At 46.3% G+C, this 25388-nt stretch overlaps 3 protein-coding genes across 22 annotated transcripts; all 3 read left to right on the top strand.

The window, feature by feature from the left end:
- Positions 1-119: 119 nt before the first annotated feature.
- LOC118229729 (zinc finger protein 70-like) lies at positions 120-6929 on the top strand. 5 transcript variants are annotated; one of them, XM_035422038.1, is made up of 9 exons: positions 120-293; positions 586-721; positions 3564-3786; positions 4181-4279; positions 4483-4734; positions 4951-5193; positions 5307-5450; positions 6063-6268; positions 6353-6929. In XM_035422038.1, the coding sequence occupies exons 4-9, from the start codon at positions 4249-4251 to the stop codon at positions 6539-6541; spliced, it is 1065 nt and encodes a 354-aa protein (XP_035277929.1). In that variant the 5' UTR covers positions 120-293; positions 586-721; positions 3564-3786; positions 4181-4248; the 3' UTR covers positions 6542-6929. The 5 variants fall into 5 exon arrangements, with proteins under 5 accessions (XP_035277929.1, XP_035277922.1, XP_035277944.1 ...); XM_035422031.1 differs by having other exon boundaries at positions 550-721; XM_035422022.1 differs by having other exon boundaries at positions 129-721.
- Positions 6930-9288: 2359 nt separating this feature from the next.
- Positions 9289-12561, top strand: LOC118231040 (zinc finger protein 689-like). Its single transcript, XM_035424507.1, has 7 exons — positions 9289-9468; positions 9847-9936; positions 10063-10384; positions 10601-10843; positions 10957-11100; positions 11713-11918; positions 12003-12561. Exons 1-7 carry the CDS (start codon positions 9289-9291, stop codon positions 12189-12191), a joined length of 1374 nt encoding a protein of 457 aa, XP_035280398.1. The 3' UTR covers positions 12192-12561.
- LOC118229677 (zinc finger protein 420-like) lies at positions 9912-23844 on the top strand. Of its 16 annotated transcripts, none has more exons than XM_035421890.1 (10): positions 9912-9936; positions 15478-15576; positions 15779-16030; positions 16249-16491; positions 16605-16748; positions 17361-17566; positions 18455-18498; positions 18787-18931; positions 21806-21916; positions 23511-23844. In XM_035421890.1, exons 2-10 carry the CDS (start codon positions 15546-15548, stop codon positions 23661-23663), a joined length of 1329 nt encoding a protein of 442 aa, XP_035277781.1. In that variant the 5' UTR covers positions 9912-9936; positions 15478-15545; the 3' UTR covers positions 23664-23844. The 16 variants fall into 16 exon arrangements, 14 of the variants coding, with proteins under 14 accessions (XP_035277781.1, XP_035277851.1, XP_035277842.1 ...); XM_035421880.1 differs by lacking the exon at positions 9912-9936 and adding an exon at positions 14116-15084; XM_035421897.1 differs by lacking the exon at positions 9912-9936 and adding an exon at positions 14116-15084 and having other exon boundaries at positions 21806-21920.
- The last annotated feature ends 1544 nt before the right edge of the window (positions 23845-25388 follow it).

Here is a 25388-nt window from a genome sequence, read left to right as displayed (position 1 = left end):
CTCAAAAATGTTTTAACGTTAGAATATTAAAATCAATATAAATACATAAAAAAGAATCTATACAAAATATAGGCACGAACAACAGCAAGTAGGAAAAATGTTTTATGCTTCAGGTGAATACTGACCGTTATTTGACGTCATCTCCATGCGACTATTTTGAATGCTGATGTCGATAGAGCATTTTTAGATTTCAACGGTCTCTAATAAAGCTAGCGTGTTTATGATGATAAGGAGTGCTAAACTGAATAGTCTGCGGATTGTATCCCACAGTCAAACACATGAAATTACCTGAGGTAGTGTTAGCTAAATGTACAATGCACGTCGGTGGCTAATTATGATAGACACCGCTCGGTAAATACTAGCTGGTTGTCTGTTGCTAACTTAGTTAATATACCTGCAGTTTTACTTTCAGGTCACGCTAAAAACGCTGAAAATGTTAGTTGTTTATTTACCTTTCAAGCTAGCGACAAAAATGTGTTAGATGAGTTGCTAATATGAAGTGCCATGCAGCTAGCTAAGGTGTAAGACGTTATTTCTATCGGTCTACAGGGGGCTAACGTAGATCACTTAATTCACTTATGTTAGTGAGAGAGACAAGGGATGGAGTTGTGCCAGATGGCGATCAAAATAGAGGGCGATGAACCAGAAAAGAGGGCTGGCGTGAACGTGAAGGAGGAAGAGCAGGAGTCAGAGATAAATCGAGCGGAGACCCTTAATACTAGTAAGTGTGGCTACGAGTACCGGTTAGTATGACAGGAGTCATCCTTGCCCGACCTTGTATTGATATTTATGTTTACGTTCTCATTGACATTTATGTACGATAATTTTCATGTTGTTTATATATATATTACTTAATCAGCCTTTTTCAATTAGCCAGTGGAAGACGGGCTTCCTCTGAGTCAGGTTCTGTTTATGGTTTCTTCATATTGCCAACCAGGGAGTTTCTGTTGCCCTGGGTGTGCTTTTGGGGGGGGGGGGGGGGTTCAGTCCCAGATCTCTGTAAAACTGTTTTGTAAAAAGTGCTATACAAATAAAATAAAAGGTATATCTTTCCCCCAGAAAAGTTGTTAGGGCCGGTGCCAAGTATCTTTTGACGGGGGCCGGCGGCCAAGTGTCTTTTTTGATGGGGACCCGGCACGGGCCTGCGACAGACTGATGGCAGCATTAAGGTAGGGCCCTATAGTTTCTGTGATAACAGAATCACGGACGGAATCGCGGAATTGAGAATTTAAAAAAGCTATAACACAGATTCCATAGGGCCCTACATTAAGTCAGTGCTAAAAGCTGACTGAAGATTTGAAAATATAACTACGTAATGTGAATGTTGTTATAAATAAGTCATTTATTCAACACACATTTTAAAAAATCAACAACTATTTACAGCATAGCATAGTCTTACAAAGAATCTGACAACAATGTACAGACTTGGAATGCTGTGTTTTCAACAACAACAAAATAAATTAAATTAAATTAAAATAAATAATATCAAAGTTTTTGCACTCTACAAAAAACTTGAAAGAAGTCCTGATTGGCTACTGATTCTTACAGCCTTGGAATGCTGGGCACATTTCAACAACAACAAAAGAAATTAAAATAAATAATATCAAAGTTTTTGCACTCCACAAAAAACTTGTATTCAAGTCCTGATTGGCTACTGAATCTTACAACAAGCCTTGGAATGCTGGGCGCATTTAAATAGGGATGGGAATCGCGAACCGGTTCCAAGTTGTCCTATTCATTGGAATCGAGCTTATCGATTCCGCTTATCGAAGCCAGCATGTTTTTTAAGACAGCTGCGCGTTGCAAAACAATGACGTAACGTCTTGGGGGAGGCAAGCACGCAGGCGGCCTCTCTCAGGTGTTTGTTTTGGACGGCAGCTGTCACAACAAATTTGATCCGGGCTGCCAGCCTTGATACATTCTGTTGCGATAAAGATTCTAAGAGGACTCAGCAATTTCTATGGATTAACGGGTTATTTTCTAGCCTGAAATGCGATCGTATTACGAAATGGCTACACATGTCATGTAACGTGCAAGTAGTTGGCTATCTCCCTGGATACGAAGTAAATGTTTTTACCAATAAATAATAATAATAATAATAAATGCGATTTTATCCATGGAAATAGCTATACAAAAAGGCAAAATAAATGTCGTGTTTGCGATTGCCGTAGATGTCATAAGGAAGTTTGCTCTATTTGTTGTGGTTTGAGCTGGAAACGCACAACACTGCCTACTTATTGGCTACTAAATCTTACAACAATGTACAGCCTTGGAATGCTGGGCACATTTCAACAACAACAAAATATCTATGTATCTGTGTTACTGACTGTTTGGCTAGCTAGCTAAGTTAGCTAAATGACCACGTTGTCGTGCACATCAATGTCACCAAGCTAACGTTATTAATAAACAAATGAAGTCGTTATTTAGGTGGCGATTAATACATCATGTAATGTTACAATGTATCGAACGTTACATTTGTGCCTCTAGTTTAACGTTACCTACACACTGCTTAAGTTAATATAAAAAGAATGTACTTACCGACGAGATGAAGTGATAACACAGTTTGTAACGAGGTTAGTTAGCCTACTAAAGAAATGGTGCCTTGCTAGGTAGCGTTAGCTTGTGATAGTTGGAAGCATCATGTGTTGAACGTCACTCTATGCACAATGAGGGTAACGAACTGACCTGCTGTTTTCCTATAGTGCGTTCATGTTTTAACCAACAGATGTCGCTGGTGAGCTGTCCAACCAAGCCGCCCCACTGTAACTGTAGTTTAAAAAACATCTTAAAAATACGTTGAAAAAAAAAAAAATTCCCCGTTGCTTAGGCCTGGCGGGGGGTCAATTTAGGCCCGGCGGCCCGCCGGTCTTGCAATACACTGGCGGAAACCCTGTTCATGCGTCTGTCAATTATGTGCCCGCAGGTCAGCCAGCCTGCATTTTTAACCAGGGTAGTATGTTACTGCATGTCAGTACTGTGTCCTTCAGCTGAGATGTTAAACCAAGGTCCTGACTCTCTCCACTTATTAATCGCCGAAGCATTTCTCAAGACCCCCTAGTGTCCTGGTTAAATTCTCACCAAAACCAGATTTCCACATCTGGCGTTTTAACATACATTATAGTCCCTTATATCTGATTCGTGACACAGTCTCATACCCACATTGATCCCTAGCCCCTCCCTCCCTCCCTCCTGCAGTCCTGCAGTGCTGCAGTGCAGGCAGTGTGGAGCGGGTTTCTCGCACAATCAACGGCTTGTTGAGTACATTTCATTGCAGGTCTGTGTTAATTAAAGACTTCAGTGGCCACTGCTGACTTTACAGTAGGCTGAAATTGAGCTACCTTCCTGCGTATTTCCTGTGTATTTCCACTTGCGTTTGTGCGTAGAATGTTATTTGTGTTCAAGTGCACGGTCAGTAAAGTCAATGCTACGCCTTCCACACAGCGAGTCACAGCACCTTGTACACATTCATTCAGTGTGTAATGTCTGCCCCCTGCAACACAGCCTTATCCACGTGACGTGTGGAGAACCTGGGCAGTCTGCGAGTGGTTGCTTGCTCATTCCAGGGACGCCCGTTCCAGTGCCCGGTCTGCGGGGACAGCTTCATCCAGTCTCACGCCCTGCTCAACCATCAGCGCCGCCATGTCCGCCAGTCTCGCTACACCTGTCGAGATTGCCCCCGCACCTGCCAAACCTTGGCTCAGCTTCTGGCGCATCGCCACACCCACCTACCTGTCGGCCATCCGCTGCCCACACCTCCAGCAACCGCTGAAGGACCTCGACCGCCATGTGAGCGGGGGCGGAGCCACGGGAGGGGGTCTGGTATTGTGTGTCGTTTTCATACCCCTGTGAGCTACCATAACCGTGCATTTAAATGGCTTATGAATGCTAAGCATTGCCATCTTTGCTTGGTTTCTAGCTTGATGTAGCTTTCGATGTTGGCAGTGTAGGATTTATATTCTCTCAGTAGCGCCTCCGGTGGTTGTTGCAGTCCTATTTTGCTGAAATGTCCCCTGCAGAACCTTGTCAGACCACTGGAAAACCCCTACTCTGTATCTTTACATTATACTGTGCACCAATGACTTTTTCCTCCATCTCTCTGTCTTTGTCCCGCCTGTTGTTGTGACCCCATCTGCATCCCGTCCTGTCCCCCCCCCCCCCCGTCCTGTCCCCGTCCCCCCAGCCGTCTCCTCCCTGCAGTGTCCGCGGTGTTTCATCACCTTCCGGGACCTGCAGACCAGCCTGCAGCACATGCGCCTGCAGCACCCCGCTCTCTACGATGGTGAGATGGTGAGAGATACTGTTTTTTTTTCCTGAGCTCATAGAGGAAGATGTTCTGTCTACAGCTGTAACTTTTTTTAGAGTGAGGAACTTGCAACTTACTGGCAAATTATTTATGCAAAATAAATTATAAAGGTTAAACAGATGAGCATGTGGTTGCCCGACGGTGGGAAAAAAAGCCATATCTCTTCCCCCCCCCCCCAGCCGTCTCCTCCCTGCAGTGTCCGCGGTGTTTCATCACCTTCCGGGACCTGCAGACCAGCCTGCAGCACATGCGCCTGCAGCACCCCGCTCTCTACAAGCGCCGGCTGCGGGCCCGCACCGTCTTCGCCTGCCGCCGCTGCGAACGCACCTTCCCCTCCTCCCGCCAGCTCTCCACCCACCAGCGAGCCCACCGCCAGGGCCGGGAAGCAGGCCGGGAGGAGGGGGAGGGGCAAGAGGAAGAACGCCAAGATGGTGAGAGATACTGTTTTTTTTTTTTTTCCTGAGCTCATAGAGGAAGATGTTCTGTCACAGCTGTAACTTTTTTTAGAGTGAGGAACTTGCAACTTACTGGCAAATTATTTATGCAAAATAAACTTAAAAGGGTAAACAGATGAGCACGTGGTTGCTCCACGGTGGGAAAAAAAAAGCCATATCTCTTTTTTTATGCTTCTTCGTGTCTGCTTTTAGCCCAGCCCACATCGCCCTCCCTGCTTCCCCTTCCTGACCGGCACAAGTGCCCACACTGCAACTTCCTCTTCAGAGATGCTAAGACCAAAATGCGCCACATGAACGTCAAGGACCCCACAGGCTGCCCCCTGCCCCCTCCACTGTTCTTCTCTACAGGAGACGAGGAGAGGGAGGAGGAGGAGGAAGTGGTGATGGCGGTGCAGGTTAAAGAGGAGGATGAGGGTGAGGTAAAGCATGAGGAAGGTGAGGACAGGAGTAATTCCTGTACTGAGTCGGAGTAGTTCTGTAGTCCCGTTGCACCTGCTCCTGTCAACCTCCGCCACATCAGGTCTATTTCATGTCTCACACCTTTACAGACGATTTCTCCACAGCTCTCCGTCACCGTGGCAACCTGAATCCAGCCTCACTGCATCAGGGCGAGGGCAAGGAGGGCGTGGTCAAGGTGCCAATCAAGCCTGATGCAGGAGACGTGAGAACGAAAGAGGAGACGATAGAGGGAGGTGGGGAAAAGAGTCTCATGTGCATCTGAGCATTCAATCTAGAAATCAGGAGTCCTAGTTCTGCAAGCCTTATACCTTCTGAACATTACACAACTTCACAACTTCATTAAAAATCCTAACGACGGAGAGCATCTCAAATTTAATGTCCGCCTCTTGTAAAAATCACTGATATTTCCATCCTAGGAACGTGCACACTACAGGCGTAGACACAGGCTATTGTCACAGAGGGTCAGTCACTACACGTGCCACGTCTAAAGAACTGTGATAAAATCGAATCAGTTTGATATTCTCTCAAGAGTTGCAGACTAGCTAAAGGCCGGATTGCGAGAGCTGCGATTGAGTCTCTGACCACCACAATCTTGACTAAAAATCTTGTAGTGTACCCTAGGCGTTATTTGCTGTAACATCATGCTTAAATGGAGATGTGTGCATATTTATTTTCCTAGCTGGTCGTTTTCTCCTAACATTTCAGTGTCCTGTCCTTTTATCTCCCTCCCTTAGTGTAATGGTGCATCCTCCCTTCAGTTTCAGTGCAGTGACTGGACCGTACAGAGCGACTCACTGCTGTTTTTTCTCAATGCACTCTGCCCTCCTCCTCTTTCGCCCCTCCAGTCTGCGAGTGCGCCCTCTGCGGGAAGGGGTTCGAGCAGCTGCTCGCCGCGGCCGGGCAAAGGCGCCGTGGCCGGCGCAGGGAGCACTCTGCCCCCCCGGGGGCCCGGGGCCACGCCTGCGGGCACTGCAGGCAGCTGTGTCACAGCCAGGAGGCGCTGCGGCAGCACCAGAGGCTGCACACGCTGGAGCGGCCCTACCTCTGCCAGGTACCGTGTCTGTGTGGTGCGCCGTAGCCTGCTCTGCCGGGAAGGTGTGGCTGCTCTGCGGGGAAAGGTGTGGCTGCTCTGCAGGTAAAGGTGTGGCTGCTCTGCAGGGGAAAGCTGTGGCTGCTCTGCAGGGAAAGATGTGGCTGCTCTGTCGGGAAAGATGTGGCTGCTCTGCAGGTAAAGGTGTGGCTGCTCTGCAGGGGGAACTGTGGCTGCTCTGCAGGTAAAGGTGTGGCTGCTCTGCAGGGGGAACTGTGGCTGCTCTGCAGGTAAAGGTGTGGCTGCTCTGCAGGGAAAAGCTGTGACTGCTCTGCAGGGGAAACTGTGGCTGCTCTGATGGGGAAACTGTGGCTGCTCTGATGGGGAAACTGTGGCTGCTTCGCTGTGTTGCGACTCTGTTTGTTTAGCAAATGTCTGGTTTTCTGTCTGGAGGCTGCCCCATTTGTTCTGTGGCTTCTGTATTCTGAGGGAGCCAACTGTGTAAAAAATTTTTTATTTCTGAATAGTAATTCGGCCATGGTGGTGTCAGCCATAATTTTAAACTTGCACTCTCCAAACAAATTTGTTTACCGCACCTTCATATCTAGTTAAGGGCAATACATTTTGTGTTACTAACAGTCTGTGTTAAAAAGTTTCCGTTTGTAAAAAAAAAAAAAAAAAATTGTATATTTGTAACACAAAAGTAGGAACTACGTAATGTGAATGTTGTTATAAATAAGTCATTTATTCAACACACATTTTAAAAAATCAACAACTATTTACAGCATAGCATAGTCTTACAAAGAATCTGACAACAATGTACAGACTTGGAATGCTGTGTTTTCAACAACAACAAAATAAATTAAATTAAATTAAAATAAATAATATCAAAGTTTTTGCACTCTACAAAAAACTTGAAAGAAGTCCTGATTGGCTACTGATTCTTACAGCCTTGGAATGCTGGGCACATTTCAACAACAACAAAAGAAATTAAAATAAATAATATCAAAGTTTTTGCACTCCACAAAAAACTTGTATTCAAGTCCTGATTGGCTACTGAATCTTACAACAAGCCTTGGAATGCTGGGCGCATTTAAATAGGGATGGGAATCGCGAACCGGTTCCAAGTTGTCCTATTCATTGGAATCGAGCTTATCGATTCCGCTTATCGAAGCCAGCATGTTTTTTAAGACAGCTGCGCGTTGCAAAACAATGACGTAACGTCTTGGGGGAGGCAAGCACGCAGGCGGCCTCTCTCAGGTGTTTGTTTTGGACGGCAGCTGTCACAACAAATTTGATCCGGGCTGCCAGCCTTGATACATTCTGTTGCGATAAAGATTCTAAGAGGACTCAGCAATTTCTATGGATTAACGGGTTATTTTCTAGCCTGAAATGCGATCGTATTACGAAATGGCTACACATGTCATGTAACGTGCAAGTAGTTGGCTATCTCCCTGGATACGAAGTAAATGTTTTTACCAATAAATAATAATAATAATAATAAATGCGATTTTATCCATGGAAATAGCTATACAAAAAGGCAAAATAAATGTCGTGTTTGCGATTGCCGTAGATGTCATAAGGAAGTTTGCTCTATTTGTTGTGGTTTGAGCTGGAAACGCACAACACTGCCTACTTATTGGCTACTAAATCTTACAACAATGTACAGCCTTGGAATGCTGGGCACATTTCAACAACAACAAAATATCTATGTATCTGTGTTACTGACTGTTTGGCTAGCTAGCTAAGTTAGCTAAATGACCACGTTGTCGTGCACATCAATGTCACCAAGCTAACGTTATTAATAAACAAATGAAGTCGTTATTTAGGTGGCGATTAATACATCATGTAATGTTACAATGTATCGAACGTTACATTTGTGCCTCTAGTTTAACGTTACCTACACACTGCTTAAGTTAATATAAAAAGAATGTACTTACCGACGAGATGAAGTGATAACACAGTTTGTAACGAGGTTAGTTAGCCTACTAAAGAAATGGTGCCTTGCTAGGTAGCGTTAGCTTGTGATAGTTGGAAGCATCATGTGTTGAACGTCACTCTATGCACAATGAGGGTAACGAACTGACCTGCTGTTTTCCTATAGTGCGTTCATGTTTTAACCAACAGATGTCGCTGGTGAGCTGTCCAACCAAGCCGCCCCACTGTAACTGTAGTTTAAAAAACATCTTAAAAATACGTTGAAAAAAAAAAAAATTCCCCGTTGCTTAGGCCTGGCGGGGGGTCAATTTAGGCCCGGCGGCCCGCCGGTCTTGCAATACACTGGCGGAAACCCTGTTCATGCGTCTGTCAATTATGTGCCCGCAGGTCAGCCAGCCTGCATTTTTAACCAGGGTAGTATGTTACTGCATGTCAGTACTGTGTCCTTCAGCTGAGATGTTAAACCAAGGTCCTGACTCTCTCCACTTATTAATCGCCGAAGCATTTCTCAAGACCCCCTAGTGTCCTGGTTAAATTCTCACCAAAACCAGATTTCCACATCTGGCGTTTTAACATACATTATAGTCCCTTATATCTGATTCGTGACACAGTCTCATACCCACATTGATCCCTAGCCCCTCCCTCCCTCCCTCCTGCAGTCCTGCAGTGCTGCAGTGCAGGCAGTGTGGAGCGGGTTTCTCGCACAATCAACGGCTTGTTGAGTACATTTCATTGCAGGTCTGTGTTAATTAAAGACTTCAGTGGCCACTGCTGACTTTACAGTAGGCTGAAATTGAGCTACCTTCCTGCGTATTTCCTGTGTATTTCCACTTGCGTTTGTGCGTAGAATGTTATTTGTGTTCAAGTGCACGGTCAGTAAAGTCAATGCTACGCCTTCCACACAGCGAGTCACAGCACCTTGTACACATTCATTCAGTGTGTAATGTCTGCCCCCTGCAACACAGCCTTATCCACGTGACGTGTGGAGAACCTGGGCAGTCTGCGAGTGGTTGCTTGCTCATTCCAGGGACGCCCGTTCCAGTGCCCGGTCTGCGGGGACAGCTTCATCCAGTCTCACGCCCTGCTCAACCATCAGCGCCGCCATGTCCGCCAGTCTCGCTACACCTGTCGAGATTGCCCCCGCACCTGCCAAACCTTGGCTCAGCTTCTGGCGCATCGCCACACCCACCTACCTGTCGGCCATCCGCTGCCCACACCTCCAGCAACCGCTGAAGGACCTCGACCGCCATGTGAGCGGGGGCGGAGCCACGGGAGGGGGTCTGGTATTGTGTGTCGTTTTCATACCCCTGTGAGCTACCATAACCGTGCATTTAAATGGCTTATGAATGCTAAGCATTGCCATCTTTGCTTGGTTTCTAGCTTGATGTAGCTTTCGATGTTGGCAGTGTAGGATTTATATTCTCTCAGTAGCGCCTCCGGTGGTTGTTGCAGTCCTATTTTGCTGAAATGTCCCCTGCAGAACCTTGTCAGACCACTGGAAAACCCCTACTCTGTATCTTTACATTATACTGTGCACCAATGACTTTTTCCTCCATCTCTCTGTCTTTGTCCCGCCTGTTGTTGTGACCCCATCTGCATCCCGTCCTGTCCCCCCCCCCCCCCGTCCTGTCCCCGTCCCCCCAGCCGTCTCCTCCCTGCAGTGTCCGCGGTGTTTCATCACCTTCCGGGACCTGCAGACCAGCCTGCAGCACATGCGCCTGCAGCACCCCGCTCTCTACGATGGTGAGATGGTGAGAGATACTGTTTTTTTTTCCTGAGCTCATAGAGGAAGATGTTCTGTCTACAGCTGTAACTTTTTTTAGAGTGAGGAACTTGCAACTTACTGGCAAATTATTTATGCAAAATAAATTATAAAGGTTAAACAGATGAGCATGTGGTTGCCCGACGGTGGGAAAAAAAGCCATATCTCTTCCCCCCCCCCCCCACCCCTCTCCTCCCTGCAGTGTCCGCGGTGTTTCATCACCTTCCGGGACCTGCAGACCAGCCTGCAGCACATGCGCCTGCAGCACCCCGCTCTCTACAAGCGCCGGCTGCGGGCCCGCACCGTCTTCGCCTGCCGCCGCTGCGAACGCACCTTCCCCTCCTCCCGCCAGCTCTCCACCCACCAGCGAGCCCACCGCCAGGGCCGGGAAGCAGGCCGGGAGGAGGGGGAGGGGCAAGAGGAAGAACGCCAAGATGGTGAGAGATACTGTTTTTTTTTTTTTTCCTGAGCTCATAGAGGAAGATGTTCTGTCACAGCTGTAACTTTTTTTAGAGTGAGGAACTTGCAACTTACTGGCAAATTATTTATGCAAAATAAACTTAAAAGGGTAAACAGATGAGCACGTGGTTGCTCCACGGTGGGAAAAAAAAAGCCATATCTCTTTTTTTATGCTTCTTCGTGTCTGCTTTTAGCCCAGCCCACATCGCCCTCCCTGCTTCCCCTTCCTGACCGGCACAAGTGCCCACACTGCAACTTCCTCTTCAGAGATGCTAAGACCAAAATGCGCCACATGAACGTCAAGGACCCCACAGGCTGCCCCCTGCCCCCTCCACTGTTCTTCTCTACAGGAGACGAGGAGAGGGAGGAGGAGGAGGAAGTGGTGATGGCGGTGCAGGTTAAAGAGGAGGATGAGGGTGAGGTAAAGCATGAGGAAGGTGAGGACAGGAGTAATTCCTGTACTGAGTCGGAGTAGTTCTGTAGTCCCGTTGCACCTGCTCCTGTCAACCTCCGCCACATCAGGTCTATTTCATGTCTCACACCTTTACAGACGATTTCTCCACAGCTCTCCGTCACCGTGGCAACCTGAATCCAGCCTCACTGCATCAGGGCGAGGGCAAGGAGGGCGTGGTCAAGGTGCCAATCAAGCCTGATGCAGGAGACGTGAGAACGAAAGAGGAGACGATAGAGGGAGGTGGGGAAAAGAGTCTCATGTGCATCTGAGCATTCAATCTAGAAATCAGGAGTCCTAGTTCTGCAAGCCTTATACCTTCTGAACATTACACAACTTCACAACTTCATTAAAAATCCTAACGACGGAGAGCATCTCAAATTTAATGTCCGCCTCTTGTAAAAATCACTGATATTTCCATCCTAGGAACGTGCACACTACAGGCGTAGACACAGGCTATTGTCACAGAGGGTCAGTCACTACACGTGCCACGTCTAAAGAACTGTGATAAAATCGAATCAGTTTGATATTCTCTCAAGAGTTGCAGACTAGCTAAAGGCCGGATTGCGAGAGCTGCGATTGAGTCTCTGACCACCACAATCTTGACTAAAAATCTTGTAGTGTACCCTAGGCGTTATTTGCTGTAACATCATGCTTAAATGGAGATGTGTGCATATTTATTTTCCTAGCTGGTCGTTTTCTCCTAACATTTCAGTGTCCTGTCCTTTTATCTCCCTCCCTTAGTGTAATGGTGCATCCTCCCTTCAGTTTCAGTGCAGTGACTGGACCGTACAGAGCGACTCACTGCTGTTTTTTCTCAATGCACTCTGCCCTCCTCCTCTTTCGCCCCTCCAGTCTGCGAGTGCGCCCTCTGCGGGAAGGGGTTCGAGCAGCTGCTCGCCGCGGCCGGGCAAAGGCGCCGTGGCCGGCGCAGGGAGCACTCTGCCCCCCCGGGGGCCCGGGGCCACGCCTGCGGGCACTGCAGGCAGCTGTGTCACAGCCAGGAGGCGCTGCGGCAGCACCAGAGGCTGCACACGCTGGAGCGGCCCTACCTCTGCCAGGTACCGTGTCTGTGTGGTGCGCCGTAGCCTGCTCTGCCGGGAAGGTGTGGCTGCTCTGCGGGGAAAGGTGTGGCTGCTCTGCAGGTAAAGGTGTGGCTGCTCTGCAGGGGAAAGCTGTGGCTGCTCTGCAGGGAAAGATGTGGCTGCTCTGTCGGGAAAGATGTGGCTGCTCTGCAGGTAAAGGTGTGGCTGCTCTGCAGGGGGAACTGTGGCTGCTCTGCAGGTAAAGGTGTGGCTGCTCTGCAGGGGGAACTGTGGCTGCTCTGCAGGTAAAGGTGTGGCTGCTCTGCAGGGAAAAGCTGTGACTGCTCTGCAGGGGAAACTGTGGCTGCTCTGATGGGGAAACTGTGGCTGCTCTGATGGGGAAACTGTGGCTGCTTCGCTGTGTTGCGACTCTGTTTGTTTAGCAAATGTCTGGTTTTCTGTCTGGAGGCTGCCCCATTTGTTCTGTGGCTTCTGTATTCTGAGGGAGCCAACTGTGTAAAAAATTTTTTATTTCTGAATAGTAATTCGGCCATGGTGGTGTCAGCCATAATTTTAAACTTGCACTCTCCAAACAAATTTGTTTACCGCACCTTCATATCTAGTTAAGGGCAATACATTTTGTGTTACTAACAGTCTGTGTTAAAAAGTTTCCGTTTGTAAAAAAAAAAAAAAAAATTGTATATTTGTAACACAAAAGTAGGAACTACGTAATGTGAATGTTGTTATAAATAAGTCATTTATTCAACACACATTTTAAAAAATCAACAACTATTTACAGCATAGCATAGTCTTACAAAGAATCTGACAACAATGTACAGACTTGGAATGCTGTGTTTTCAACAACAACAAAATAAATTAAATTAAATTAAAATAAATAATATCAAAGTTTTTGCACTCTACAAAAAACTTGAAAGAAGTCCTGATTGGCTACTGATTCTTACAGCCTTGGAATGCTGGGCACATTTCAACAACAACAAAAGAAATTAAAATAAATAATATCAAAGTTTTTGCACTCCACAAAAAACTTGTATTCAAGTCCTGATTGGCTACTGAATCTTACAACAAGCCTTGGAATGCTGGGCGCATTTAAATAGGGATGGGAATCGCGAACCGGTTCCAAGTTGTCCTATTCATTGGAATCGAGCTTATCGATTCCGCTTATCGAAGCCAGCATGTTTTTTAAGACAGCTGCGCGTTGCAAAACAATGACGTAACGTCTTGGGGGAGGCAAGCACGCAGGCGGCCTCTCTCAGGTGTTTGTTTTGGACGGCAGCTGTCACAACAAATTTGATCCGGGCTGCCAGCCTTGATACATTCTGTTGCGATAAAGATTCTAAGAGGACTCAGCAATTTCTATGGATTAACGGGTTATTTTCTAGCCTGAAATGCGATCGTATTACGAAATGGCTACACATGTCATGTAACGTGCAAGTAGTTGGCTATCTCCCTGGATACGAAGTAAATGTTTTTACCAATAAATAATAATAATAATAATAAATGCGATTTTATCCATGGAAATAGCTATACAAAAAGGCAAAATAAATGTCGTGTTTGCGATTGCCGTAGATGTCATAAGGAAGTTTGCTCTATTTGTTGTGGTTTGAGCTGGAAACGCACAACACTGCCTACTTATTGGCTACTAAATCTTACAACAATGTACAGCCTTGGAATGCTGGGCACATTTCAACAACAACAAAATATCTATGTATCTGTGTTACTGACTGTTTGGCTAGCTAGCTAAGTTAGCTAAATGACCACGTTGTCGTGCACATCAATGTCACCAAGCTAACGTTATTAATAAACAAATGAAGTCGTTATTTAGGTGGCGATTAATACATCATGTAATGTTACAATGTATCGAACGTTACATTTGTGCCTCTAGTTTAACGTTACCTACACACTGCTTAAGTTAATATAAAAAGAATGTACTTACCGACGAGATGAAGTGATAACACAGTTTGTAACGAGGTTAGTTAGCCTACTAAAGAAATGGTGCCTTGCTAGGTAGCGTTAGCTTGTGATAGTTGGAAGCATCATGTGTTGAACGTCACTCTATGCACAATGAGGGTAACGAACTGACCTGCTGTTTTCCTATAGTGCGTTCATGTTTTAACCAACAGATGTCGCTGGTGAGCTGTCCAACCAAGCCGCCCCACTGTAACTGTAGTTTAAAAAACATCTTAAAAATACGTTGAAAAAAAAAAAAATTCCCCGTTGCTTAGGCCTGGCGGGGGGTCAATTTAGGCCCGGCGGCCCGCCGGTCTTGCAATACACTGGCGGAAACCCTGTTCATGCGTCTGTCAATTATGTGCCCGCAGGTCAGCCAGCCTGCATTTTTAACCAGGGTAGTATGTTACTGCATGTCAGTACTGTGTCCTTCAGCTGAGATGTTAAACCAAGGTCCTGACTCTCTCCACTTATTAATCGCCGAAGCATTTCTCAAGACCCCCTAGTGTCCTGGTTAAATTCTCACCAAAACCAGATTTCCACATCTGGCGTTTTAACATACATTATAGTCCCTTATATCTGATTCGTGACACAGTCTCATACCCACATTGATCCCTAGCCCCTCCCTCCCTCCCTCCTGCAGTCCTGCAGTGCTGCAGTGCAGGCAGTGTGGAGCGGGTTTCTCGCACAATCAACGGCTTGTTGAGTACATTTCATTGCAGGTCTGTGTTAATTAAAGACTTCAGTGGCCACTGCTGACTTTACAGTAGGCTGAAATTGAGCTACCTTCCTGCGTATTTCCTGTGTATTTCCACTTGCGTTTGTGCGTAGAATGTTATTTGTGTTCAAGTGCACGGTCAGTAAAGTCAATGCTACGCCTTCCACACAGCGAGTCACAGCACCTTGTACACATTCATTCAGTGTGTAATGTCTGCCCCCTGCAACACAGCCTTATCCACGTGACGTGTGGAGAACCTGGGCAGTCTGCGAGTGGTTGCTTGCTCATTCCAGGGACGCCCGTTCCAGTGCCCGGTCTGCGGGGACAGCTTCATCCAGTCTCACGCCCTGCTCAACCATCAGCGCCGCCATGTCCGCCAGTCTCGCTACACCTGTCGAGATTGCCCCCGCACCTGCCAAACCTTGGCTCAGCTTCTGGCGCATCGCCACACCCACCTACCTGTCGGCCATCCGCTGCCCACACCTCCAGCAACCGCTGAAGGACCTCGACCGCCATGTGAGCGGGGGCGGAGCCACGGGAGGGGGTCTGGTATTGTGTGTCGTTTTCATACCCCTGTGAGCTACCATAACCGTGCATTTAAATGGCTTATGAATGCTAAGCATTGCCATCTTTGCTTGGTTTCTAGCTTGATGTAGCTTTCGATGTTGGCAGTGTAGGATTTATATTCTCTCAGTAGCGCCTCCGGTGGTTGTTGCAGTCCTATTTTGCTGAAATGTCCCCTGCAGAACCTTGTCAGACCACTGGAAAACCCCTACTCTGTATCTTTACATTATACTGTGCACCAATGACTTTTTCCTCCATCTCTCTGTCTTTGTCCCGCCTGTTGTTGTGACCCCATCTGCATCCCGTCCTGTCCCCCCCCCCCCCGTCCTGTCCCCGTCCCCCCAGCCGTCTCCTCCCTGCAGTGTCCGCGGTGTTTCATCACCTTCCGGGACCTGCAGACCAGCCTGCAGCACATGCGCCTGCAGCACCCCGCTCTCTACGATGGTGAGATGGTGAGAGATACTGTTTTTTTTTCCTGAGCTCATAGAGGAAGATGTTCTGTCTACAGCTGTAACTTTTTTTAGAGTGAGGAACTTGCAACTTACTGGCAAATTATTTATGCAAAATAAATTATAAAGGTTAAACAGATGAGCATGTGGTTGCCCGACGGTGGGAAAAAAAGCCATATCTCTTCCCCCCCCCCCAGCCGTCTCCTCCCTGCAGTGTCCGCGGTGTTTCATCACCTTCCGGGACCTGCAGACCAGCCTGCAGCACATGCGCCTGCAGCACCCCGCTCTCTACAAGCGCCGGCTGCGGGCCCGCACCGTCTTCGCCTGCCGCCGCTGCGAACGCACCTTCCCCTCCTCCCGCCAGCTCTCCACCCACCAGCGAGCCCACCGCCAGGGCCGGGAAGCAGGCCGGGAGGAGGGGGAGGGGCAAGAGGAAGAACGCCAAGATGGTGAGAGATACTGTTTTTTTTTTTTTTTCCTGAGCTCATAGAGGAAGATGTTCTGTCACAGCTGTAACTTTTTTTAGAGTGAGGAACTTGCAACTTACTGGCAAATTATTTATGCAAAATAAACTTAAAAGGGTAAACAGATGAGCACGTGGTTGCTCCACGGTGGGAAAAAAAAAAGCCATATCTCTTTTTTTATGCTTCTTCGTGTCTGCTTTTAGCCCAGCCCACATCGCCCTCCCTGCTTCCCCTTCCTGACCGGCACAAGTGCCCACACTGCAACTTCCTCTTCAGAGATGCTAAGACCAAAATGCGCCACATGAACGTCAAGGACCCCACAGGCTGCCCCCTGCCCCCTCCACTGTTCTTCTCTACAGGAGACGAGGAGAGGGAGGAGGAGGAGGAAGTGGTGATGGCGGTGCAGGTTAAAGAGGAGGATGAGGGTGAGGTAAAGCATGAGGAAGGTGAGGACAGGAGTAATTCCTGTACTGAGTCGGAGTAGTTCTGTAGTCCCGTTGCACCTGCTCCTGTCAACCTCCGCCACATCAGGTCTATTTCATGTCTCACACCTTTACAGACGATTTCTCCACAGCTCTCCGTCACCGTGGCAACCTGAATCCAGCCTCACTGCATCAGGGCGAGGGCAAGGAGGGCGTGGTCAAGGTGCCAATCAAGCCTGATGCAGGAGACGTGAGAACGAAAGAGGAGACGATAGAGGGAGGTGGGGAAAAGAGTCTCATGTGCATCTGAGCATTCAATCTAGAAATCAGGAGTCCTAGTTCTGCAAGCCTTATACCTTCTGAACATTACACAACTTCACAACTTCATTAAAAATCCTAACGACGGAGAGCATCTCAAATTTAATGTCCGCCTCTTGTAAAAATCACTGATATTTCCATCCTAGGAACGTGCACACTACAGGCGTAGACACAGGCTATTGTCACAGAGGGTCAGTCACTACACGTGCCACGTCTAAAGAACTGTGATAAAATCGAATCAGTTTGATATTCTCTCAAGAGTTGCAGACTAGCTAAAGGCCGGATTGCGAGAGCTGCGATTGAGTCTCTGACCACCACAATCTTGACTAAAAATCTTGTAGTGTACCCTAGGCGTTATTTGCTGTAACATCATGCTTAAATGGAGATGTGTGCATATTTATTTTCCTAGCTGGTCGTTTTCTCCTAACATTTCAGTGTCCTGTCCTTTTATCTCCCTCCCTTAGTGTAATGGTGCATCCTCCCTTCAGTTTCAGTGCAGTGACTGGACCGTACAGAGCGACTCACTGCTGTTTTTTCTCAATGCACTCTGCCCTCCTCCTCTTTCGCCCCTCCAGTCTGCGAGTGCGCCCTCTGCGGGAAGGGGTTCGAGCAGCTGCTCGCCGCGGCCGGGCAAAGGCGCCGTGGCCGGCGCAGGGAGCACTCTGCCCCCCCGGGGGCCCGGGGCCACGCCTGCGGGCACTGCAGGCAGCTGTGTCACAGCCAGGAGGCGCTGCGGCAGCACCAGAGGCTGCACACGCTGGAGCGGCCCTACCTCTGCCAGGTACCGTGTCTGTGTGGTGCGCCGTAGCCTGCTCTGCCGGGAAGGTGTGGCTGCTCTGCGGGGAAAGGTGTGGCTGCTCTGCAGGTAAAGGTGTGGCTGCTCTGCAGGGGAAAGCTGTGGCTGCTCTGCAGGGAAAGATGTGGCTGCTCTGTCGGGAAAGATGTGGCTGCTCTGCAGGTAAAGGTGTGGCTGCTCTGCAGGGGGAACTGTGGCTGCTCTGCAGGTAAAGGTGTGGCTGCTCTGCAGGGGGAACTGTGGCTGCTCTGCAGGTAAAGGTGTGGCTGCTCTGCAGGGAAAAGCTGTGACTGCTCTGCAGGGGAAACTGTGGCTGCTCTGATGGGGAAACTGTGGCTGCTCTGATGGGGAAACTGTGGCTGCTTCGCTGTGTTGCGACTCTGTTTGTTTAGCAAATGTCTGGTTTTCTGTCTGGAGGCTGCCCCATTTGTTCTGTGGCTTCTGTATTCTGAGGGAGCCAACTGTGTAAAAAATTTTTTATTTCTGAATAGTAATTCGGCCATGGTGGTGTCAGCCATAATTTTAAACTTGCACTCTCCAAACAAATTTGTTTACCGCACCTTCATATCTAGTTAAGGGCAATACATTTTGTGTTACTAACAGTCTGTGTTAAAAAGTTTCCGTTTGTAAAAAAAAAAAAAAAAATTGTATATTTGTAACACAAAAGTAGGAACTTTGATGCAAAATGTGTTGAAAGTAACACAAAAGTACTTAGACAAAAAGTGTGCTGGATACTAACACATCCTTTTTAGAGTGTGTTAATCAGTCCGGCTTGGTTTCCTTCCTGGTGAATTGCTCTGTTGGAAACGAAGCAGCGCTCACTGCCAAACCTACAGGCCCTCACTGGAGTCAATTTTCCTTCTCTGATTCTAGCATGGGCGCAGTGTGGGCCTGGTATGTGCCTTTTTGGAGGCGAGGTAAATAACATTGCCAGAGCTAGAACTGAAACCAAAAAAACAGCTCTCAATTTTAAGCTAGGGTTACGCCAACACTTTTAATCCAATGAAGAATTAACTTCAGGATAATTATCAGACACATTACATTACATTTACATTACATTCATTTGGCAGACGCTTTTATCCAAAGCGACGTACAAAAGTGCATTTTCATGATCGTAGACAACTGCTGAACACAGACACGTCTCTTTGTCTGGCGTGGGCAGTCTTATTGTTGCGTGCATGTTTGCGCGTCTCTTTAACGCACAGGATTGCGGGAACACTTTTAAAAGGGCTTCGGGGCTCCAAAGGCACAGAAGCATCCACACCCAGGTCCTCTATAGTGCGACCACCTCCACCCAACCTGCTCCTGAGCTCCAGGACAGACTGTCTCCTCCCGTCCCACAAATCCACTGTGAGTGAATTCGTTGCCTGACTTCTCACCTGGGTGTCTACTGCTGTGCTTGAAACAAAACCTGGGAAAATGAGACGAATTGGGCACATAAGATGTGGGTTGTCCCCCTCTGTCATTTTGCATCCAAACGTTAGTGGGATTTGCTTGCATGACTCTGATGTCCGAGTCATCATATTAAGTTTTTCTCAAATTTGCTGTATTTACATGGAAAGTATACACTACAGGTGTCCACAAGTTTTTCAATGATTATAGCTTCACTGCTTCTTTTGTTAATCCATTAATCTCTCTGTCCCTCTTGTTTTCTCTCTCCCTCTCTGTCTCTGTTTCTCTGTCTCTAGAGGACAGTCCTGTTATGTGGCCTCCAGATACAAGAGGAACTGGGAGAAATTCTACACCATAACTCCTGCTTTCCTCTAGAATCTCAGCATAGCACCACCTAACCTATTGTGCACCTTCAACCTGACACACAAACTGCAACTTTGCAGGGCGGAGGGGTTGGGACAGGGAGGGGGGAGAGGAGGAGGAGGAGATGGGAATGTGGTCAGCAGGAGATATGGTGGGAGGTGAGAGAAAGAGAGAAGGCGAGGTGCTTGATTGTTTGCTCACAGAGGTGGCAAAAACGGCTGGGCGAGGGGGAAAGAAAGAGTGGGCCATTTTCATTCTGTCCCTGAGTCTGAGTGGAGAGATGATCTGAACGTGCAGAGGGTCAGGTCACTGCTAAGGTCAGTCATTAGCTTTGGGTTTCCAGATGTTTCCTGTGAGGCCAGTTGACCCACAGGCCTGTGCGCAATTGGCCGTGATGTTGCGTAGCGGTAGGCTGTTGTGTGGTTCGTGTGGAGGAAAATCTCCTCTTAGGTTCGATGGGTGAGTCGGCGATGTAAGAATAAAGACTAGAAAATATGATTTCTTATAATAATCATTTTTTCTCTTTCAGTCAATAATCCTGTTAATGTACGTAGGCCTACGGGAGGTCTCCAGTACCATAAAGACACACAGAGAGCTACCTCGAATTGTGTTTTACATCCTTTTTATACAACCAGATCTCCTCCTACCATGATGTATCTTCCCTTTAAAATAACCAATCCCAGCCTAGGTCAAACTTATGTTTCACCCTTTAGTTTAACAATAACTATTATATAATCTTCAATTTTAATCAATGACAGATATTTCACTACACACACTTACAGAGGAATGTATATGCATGACTTGAATAATTAAAAATTGTTTAATCTTCCAGTTCCAAAATACATGCACTTTAAATGCATTCAATACATGCTGTAATCCAAATGAAATATTTAACTTATATACACACCACCATGTTCTAACAGACTATGTTTATCATTACCGTTGCTGTTATTACTTTAATTTTCATTCTTTTATTTTAATAGAATATAATTTATACAATTACTAGATAGAGCAGATCAGTTCTTTCTAGGTCAGTATCCGTTCTCTTCTCTTGCAACTCAAAGGTCTTCTGCACAAGACTGTTTCACAACAGAAGTTACAAAATACCACAAACAAGTGAATGTTTACAAATTTTCCTCCTGCAACTGGGGTTCAAAGATTCTCTAGGTAGTAGGGGTGTGCAGAGACGTCATTATCTGTATCTGTATCTGTATCTGTGTAACCAACAAAATTATCTGTATCTGTATTCGGATAGAAGACTGGAAGTGGTTTATACCGGAAGTCAAGTTAAATGGGGGGGGACATTGAACAATCTGAAGCTGAAAAAATATACAAATGGAAAGATTCTGTTTTGCATTGGAAATAGAACCTATTTACAGTGAAGATATATAGAAAAATGTCCTTCAGATGAAAGGAATAATCTTAAATTCCAATGATGCTGCGTTCGCGTTTCTTGATGTGTTAACAGTTCGCTAGGGAAACGTGAATGACCACTTTACAACAGTAATTACATAACAGTAATACATGAACTTTTGCCTTTTTATTTTTTTCCCCCTACTGAACTAAGTTTGGATAGACTGCAAACCATCTGATGTCCTCATATTTTCCCTTGGTGGCAACTGTTAGCCCACCATGAAAATCTGGACTGGATTTCGTGTCCATTTGATAGCCAAGACCTATGGCTGATACATACAACATGTTACATCTTAAACGGATGAATATTGACTGAAATACAAGGTAAAACGTTTCGTAAAATATTTCGACTGGATTTTTTTAAATGGAGGAAATTAACACATACAGCTGAAACTACAGGTTCCAAGCTTCATTTTGATGTATAGGTTGCGGTGTTTGAAAGAAATCCAACTGCCACACCAGGATTTTGTCTCGCTAGCTCCCGCACCTGACGATGTCTCCTCCTCGATGCGAGAGTTTCCCTGAGTGATAGCCGGGAATGGTCAGCTCTCAGCCCGCTGCCTGCTGTGCGCTACCTCGGTGGGGGCGACTACAGAATATAGCGAACACTTTTGTGTAGTAAATGAAACGACTAGTTAGTGAAATCAAAGTCCTATGTTGCAAACAGAATGGGCATTTTTATCTTGTGGCCACCCACAATGATATAAATCGATTTGAAGAAACATAATGGCTGACGCACAGAACTTATTTATTAAACGTTTTGCAGCGCAGTGGCTCAAAGTTTATTAGTGTGTGTGCCGGAGTTGCATATACAGCTAGCAACCCCCCGGATTCGGATACATCCCTACTAGGTAGTATGCATCAGTGTACAAGGAGGCCACTGTCTTTCCTTAGTTACACATTCTTAGACATAACACAGAATACCTGCTCTTCTTCATTGATCTTACCATAATCACATACATTTAAATATATTCTTGATCAGTACAATCTTTAATAACAAGAAATGTAAAAACATTAAAAGAATGAAGGAGAAGCATATTTCCGCATTCACCACAGCGGTTCCTCCGGCCGAACGGGCGCCTGCGGTCTTCCTGTTCGGGCTGCTTGTGTCCTGTTCTCACGGCACGTCCTCCGCGCGGCCTCAGACCAAGGGGTGTCCAGATACTTGTAGGTAATGTAGTGCAGCATCTTTCAACTGTCAACCCCATTACTATGTACTCTGCACAATAATATTCACTTTTCTATGCTACAGTGATTGAGTCAAGTGGTGGGTGACCCCCATGTGCAATGTCCTGGGGCCTCATTTATAAAACGGACTTACATCAGTTTTGATCTTGTATGACGTGTATGATAAGTATGACTCATGCATAAAACCACATATTAGTTATTTATGAAACCTTACTTGGACATGGAACTGATCTCATTACGCAAAGTCTAGACTTGACGCAAGTGATTTTTCTGCATGGCTATTTTTCCCCCCTTGCAGTTTAAGGTCAGACCATTTCTTTTTCAGATCACCCACAGTTCTGTCTCTCCTGGCCCACCTCGTTCACTGCAGCAGCGACACACTCCCAAGCTACCTGTTTGGCTTTGTTTGTCAACCCACTATTTAGTCCACCCAATAGTACGCGTTGCCTGTCTTCAATCTTCTCTACCATCTCTGTGATCGCGTCTTCCAAAAAGTTTGCTTTTCTCTTTTGGTCCATGGTTATTCCTGACTAAACCCTAATTTCTGCTAGCCTTATATAAGGGGAAATTGCTGATTGTAAGGCGCATTCAGGTGCCATTAATTTTAAGTTAATTTGAGATTTATAGATCACAGATGCGTAAGTTACAAATGGGCTTCTTTGAACCTGCGTAAGCAAGGTTTTTTATGCTCAGTATCTTTTATGAATCGTACATAAGCACACCGTCGGAAATTATCTTAAGACTAAGTTAAAGTATAAATCTAAGAACATTTTTATAAATGAGGCCCCTGCCCTGGTGTGGGATGTGTTTTCGTGGAAATGTGACTAATAACATTTCAGTCAAATATTATGAAACTGGAAAGCCCTGTGGTTTTTGGTAGTTATTTGCAGAAGTTAGCTGTCTAGCAGGGTTCATCCTGCAGTTATTAATAGGCCACAGGCATTTTTGGAAGTCAGGCAGTTTACATGCACAGTTGAAATCGATCTATATGAATAGTTGATTTGGCCAAAGATGAGATTTAATTTGACTATTCCATATTGTCCCAATATACATGACTTGGAGAATGGATTTATTGATTGATGTGTGTATGACGAAGACTTTCTTCCGGTTAACCTTTTAAAACCTGCTTCCTCCAATTTTGTTGCAACTTTTTTGAATAGTTCGCCATTCTGTGTTTTTCTTCCATTCATGTATTTTAGGATATTTAACTCATTTAGTTGCGATAGCATGAAGTTGGTCTCCTTGTCCGTCCAGAAATGTGTGTTTTTCGCCATGATACCTCCTTGACTGTGCGCTCGCTGTTCGACTTCTGGGTTAATTACCTGTCACAGCGGAACCTCTAACCTATGGAACATGCGCAGAACGCCTAGGCCAATTTTTGGCCTATTGAAGCGTATATATGCCATAGTAAATTGACCCCCAACCACATTATCTAGGTATGTTAGTCTGACTTAGTACGATTTCAGTCGGACTAAAATGTTTACATGAGTTTACAAGTCCAGTTTTAGCCAAACTAAAACAATAAACCTACTGAGTGTCTCTAATGTGTTTTATTCATTCTCTTTATTCACAGGGCTTATACAAGGAGTATCATTCTCCATACTACCCAATGTGCCTGCCCAATTTGATTTTGTTTTTCTTTTTACTTGAATATATTTTCATCATATTTCATTACATGTTGTTTTTTGGATCATGGGACCTTTATGTATATTTACAGAAAATATAATATTGTTTAAAAATTGGTCAGAGTTTCTGCCAACTGTACTGCATGCCACATATTTAGTTCTAGATCTAGTTTTAAACCCTGACCAATATATAAATAATTATTTCTCATGGCAATTATAAAGTGGCACCCAAGTGTGGGACATTCTTATTTTATTATTTTCTGCTTTTTAAGTAACTGTTTTCTTGAGTCTTACCTCTCTGACCGTTCCTTCCAGGTTGCCTGGGCGGGTAAGGTATCACCACCCCGTCCCCTCACCACCGGAGTTCCCCAGGGCTCAGTCCTTGGTCCCCTTCTCTTCTCCATGTACACCAGATCCCTTGGCCCTGTAATATCTGCCCATGGCTTGTCCTATCACTTCTATGTCGACGACACGCAACTCTTTCTCTCCTTCTCCCCATCGGACACACAGGTCCCTGCTCGCATCTCCGCTTGCCTGAGGGACATTCAGAGCTGGATGGACAATCACCACCTGAAGCTCAACCCGGGAAAGACAGAGCTAATCTTTATTCCTGCTCTATCCTCTCCCCTCCTCGACTTTTCCATTTCCTTAGGGGACACCGTAGTGACATCATCACCCTGCGCCAAGAATCTCGGAGTGATGATGGACAACAGGCTATCCCTCTCCAACAACATTGCAGCAGTAACCCGGGCATGCAGATTTTTCCTATACAACATCCGCAGAATCCGCCCCTTTCTCACCACCTACTCAACCCAGCTGCTGGTCCAAGCAATGGTTCTATCCCGCCTGGACTACTGCAACTCTCTTCTGGCTGGACTACCGGCATCTGCCACCAGACCCCTGCAGCTCATTCAGAATGCTGCGGCTCGTCTGGTCTTCAACCTCCCCAGACACTCCCACGTAACTCCCCTGCTCACTACCCTCCACTGGCTGCCTGTTATAGCTCGCATCAAATTTAAAACATTGGTCCTAGCATACCAGGCAGTCAAGGGATCAGCCCCAGCATACCTCCACAAGATATTCAAACCCTACATGCCAGCCAGATCCCTCCGTTCTGCTACCTCAGGACGCCTAGCACCTCCCCCTCTTCGCACCTGCACTTCCAGAACACGTCTCCTGTCTGTTCTGGCCCCACGATGGTGGAATGACCTCCCTGTGGAGGTCAGAACAGCTGAGACTGTGACCCATTTCAAACAACGACTGAAGACCCACCTCTTCAGGCTGCACCTCTCCCCATCCTTCCCTTCCCCCCTGTAAATGACTAAACTTAGGGTTGTAACTAGGCAGCTGTTTCATAGGTGACTTAGTTGATGCGCCTGTCTTAACGACTACTTGTATTTTTATTTATTTTTATTTTTCCATAGATTGCGTTGTTGCCGTTCTCGTTGTTAGTGTTAATCAGTTTAACCATCAGGGTCCAAGTTGAACTATGCGGTTGTTCCCTGTACTTGGACCGGTACTTCTCTCTAGGGGTTTCGTCATACTTGTTCCTGGTTATGGTTATACACTTTGTTGTACGTCGCTCTGGATAAGAGCGTCTGCCAAATGCCTGTAATGTAATGTAATGTAGAGCAGGTGCCCATTATGATAGAGATCAAGGTGGTTTCCAAAATTGGCACCCAGAGTTGTTTTGGATGTTTATCTCTGGCATTGAAAATGTGAGTACCGTATGGATTAAATCTCCAAATAAAAAATAGTTTGGTAGCTTGTCTTGTTTTTACAGAAAAATCTCATACTCTGGGAGATGGGTCGTATTTATTGCAGTC

This window comes from Anguilla anguilla, chromosome 1 (assembly GCF_013347855.1).
Source record: "Anguilla anguilla isolate fAngAng1 chromosome 1, fAngAng1.pri, whole genome shotgun sequence".
Taxonomy (NCBI): Eukaryota; Metazoa; Chordata; class Actinopteri; order Anguilliformes; family Anguillidae; genus Anguilla; species Anguilla anguilla.
The sequence above is the reverse complement of the archived record's forward strand: the minus strand, read 5'-3'. Positions and strand labels throughout refer to the sequence as shown.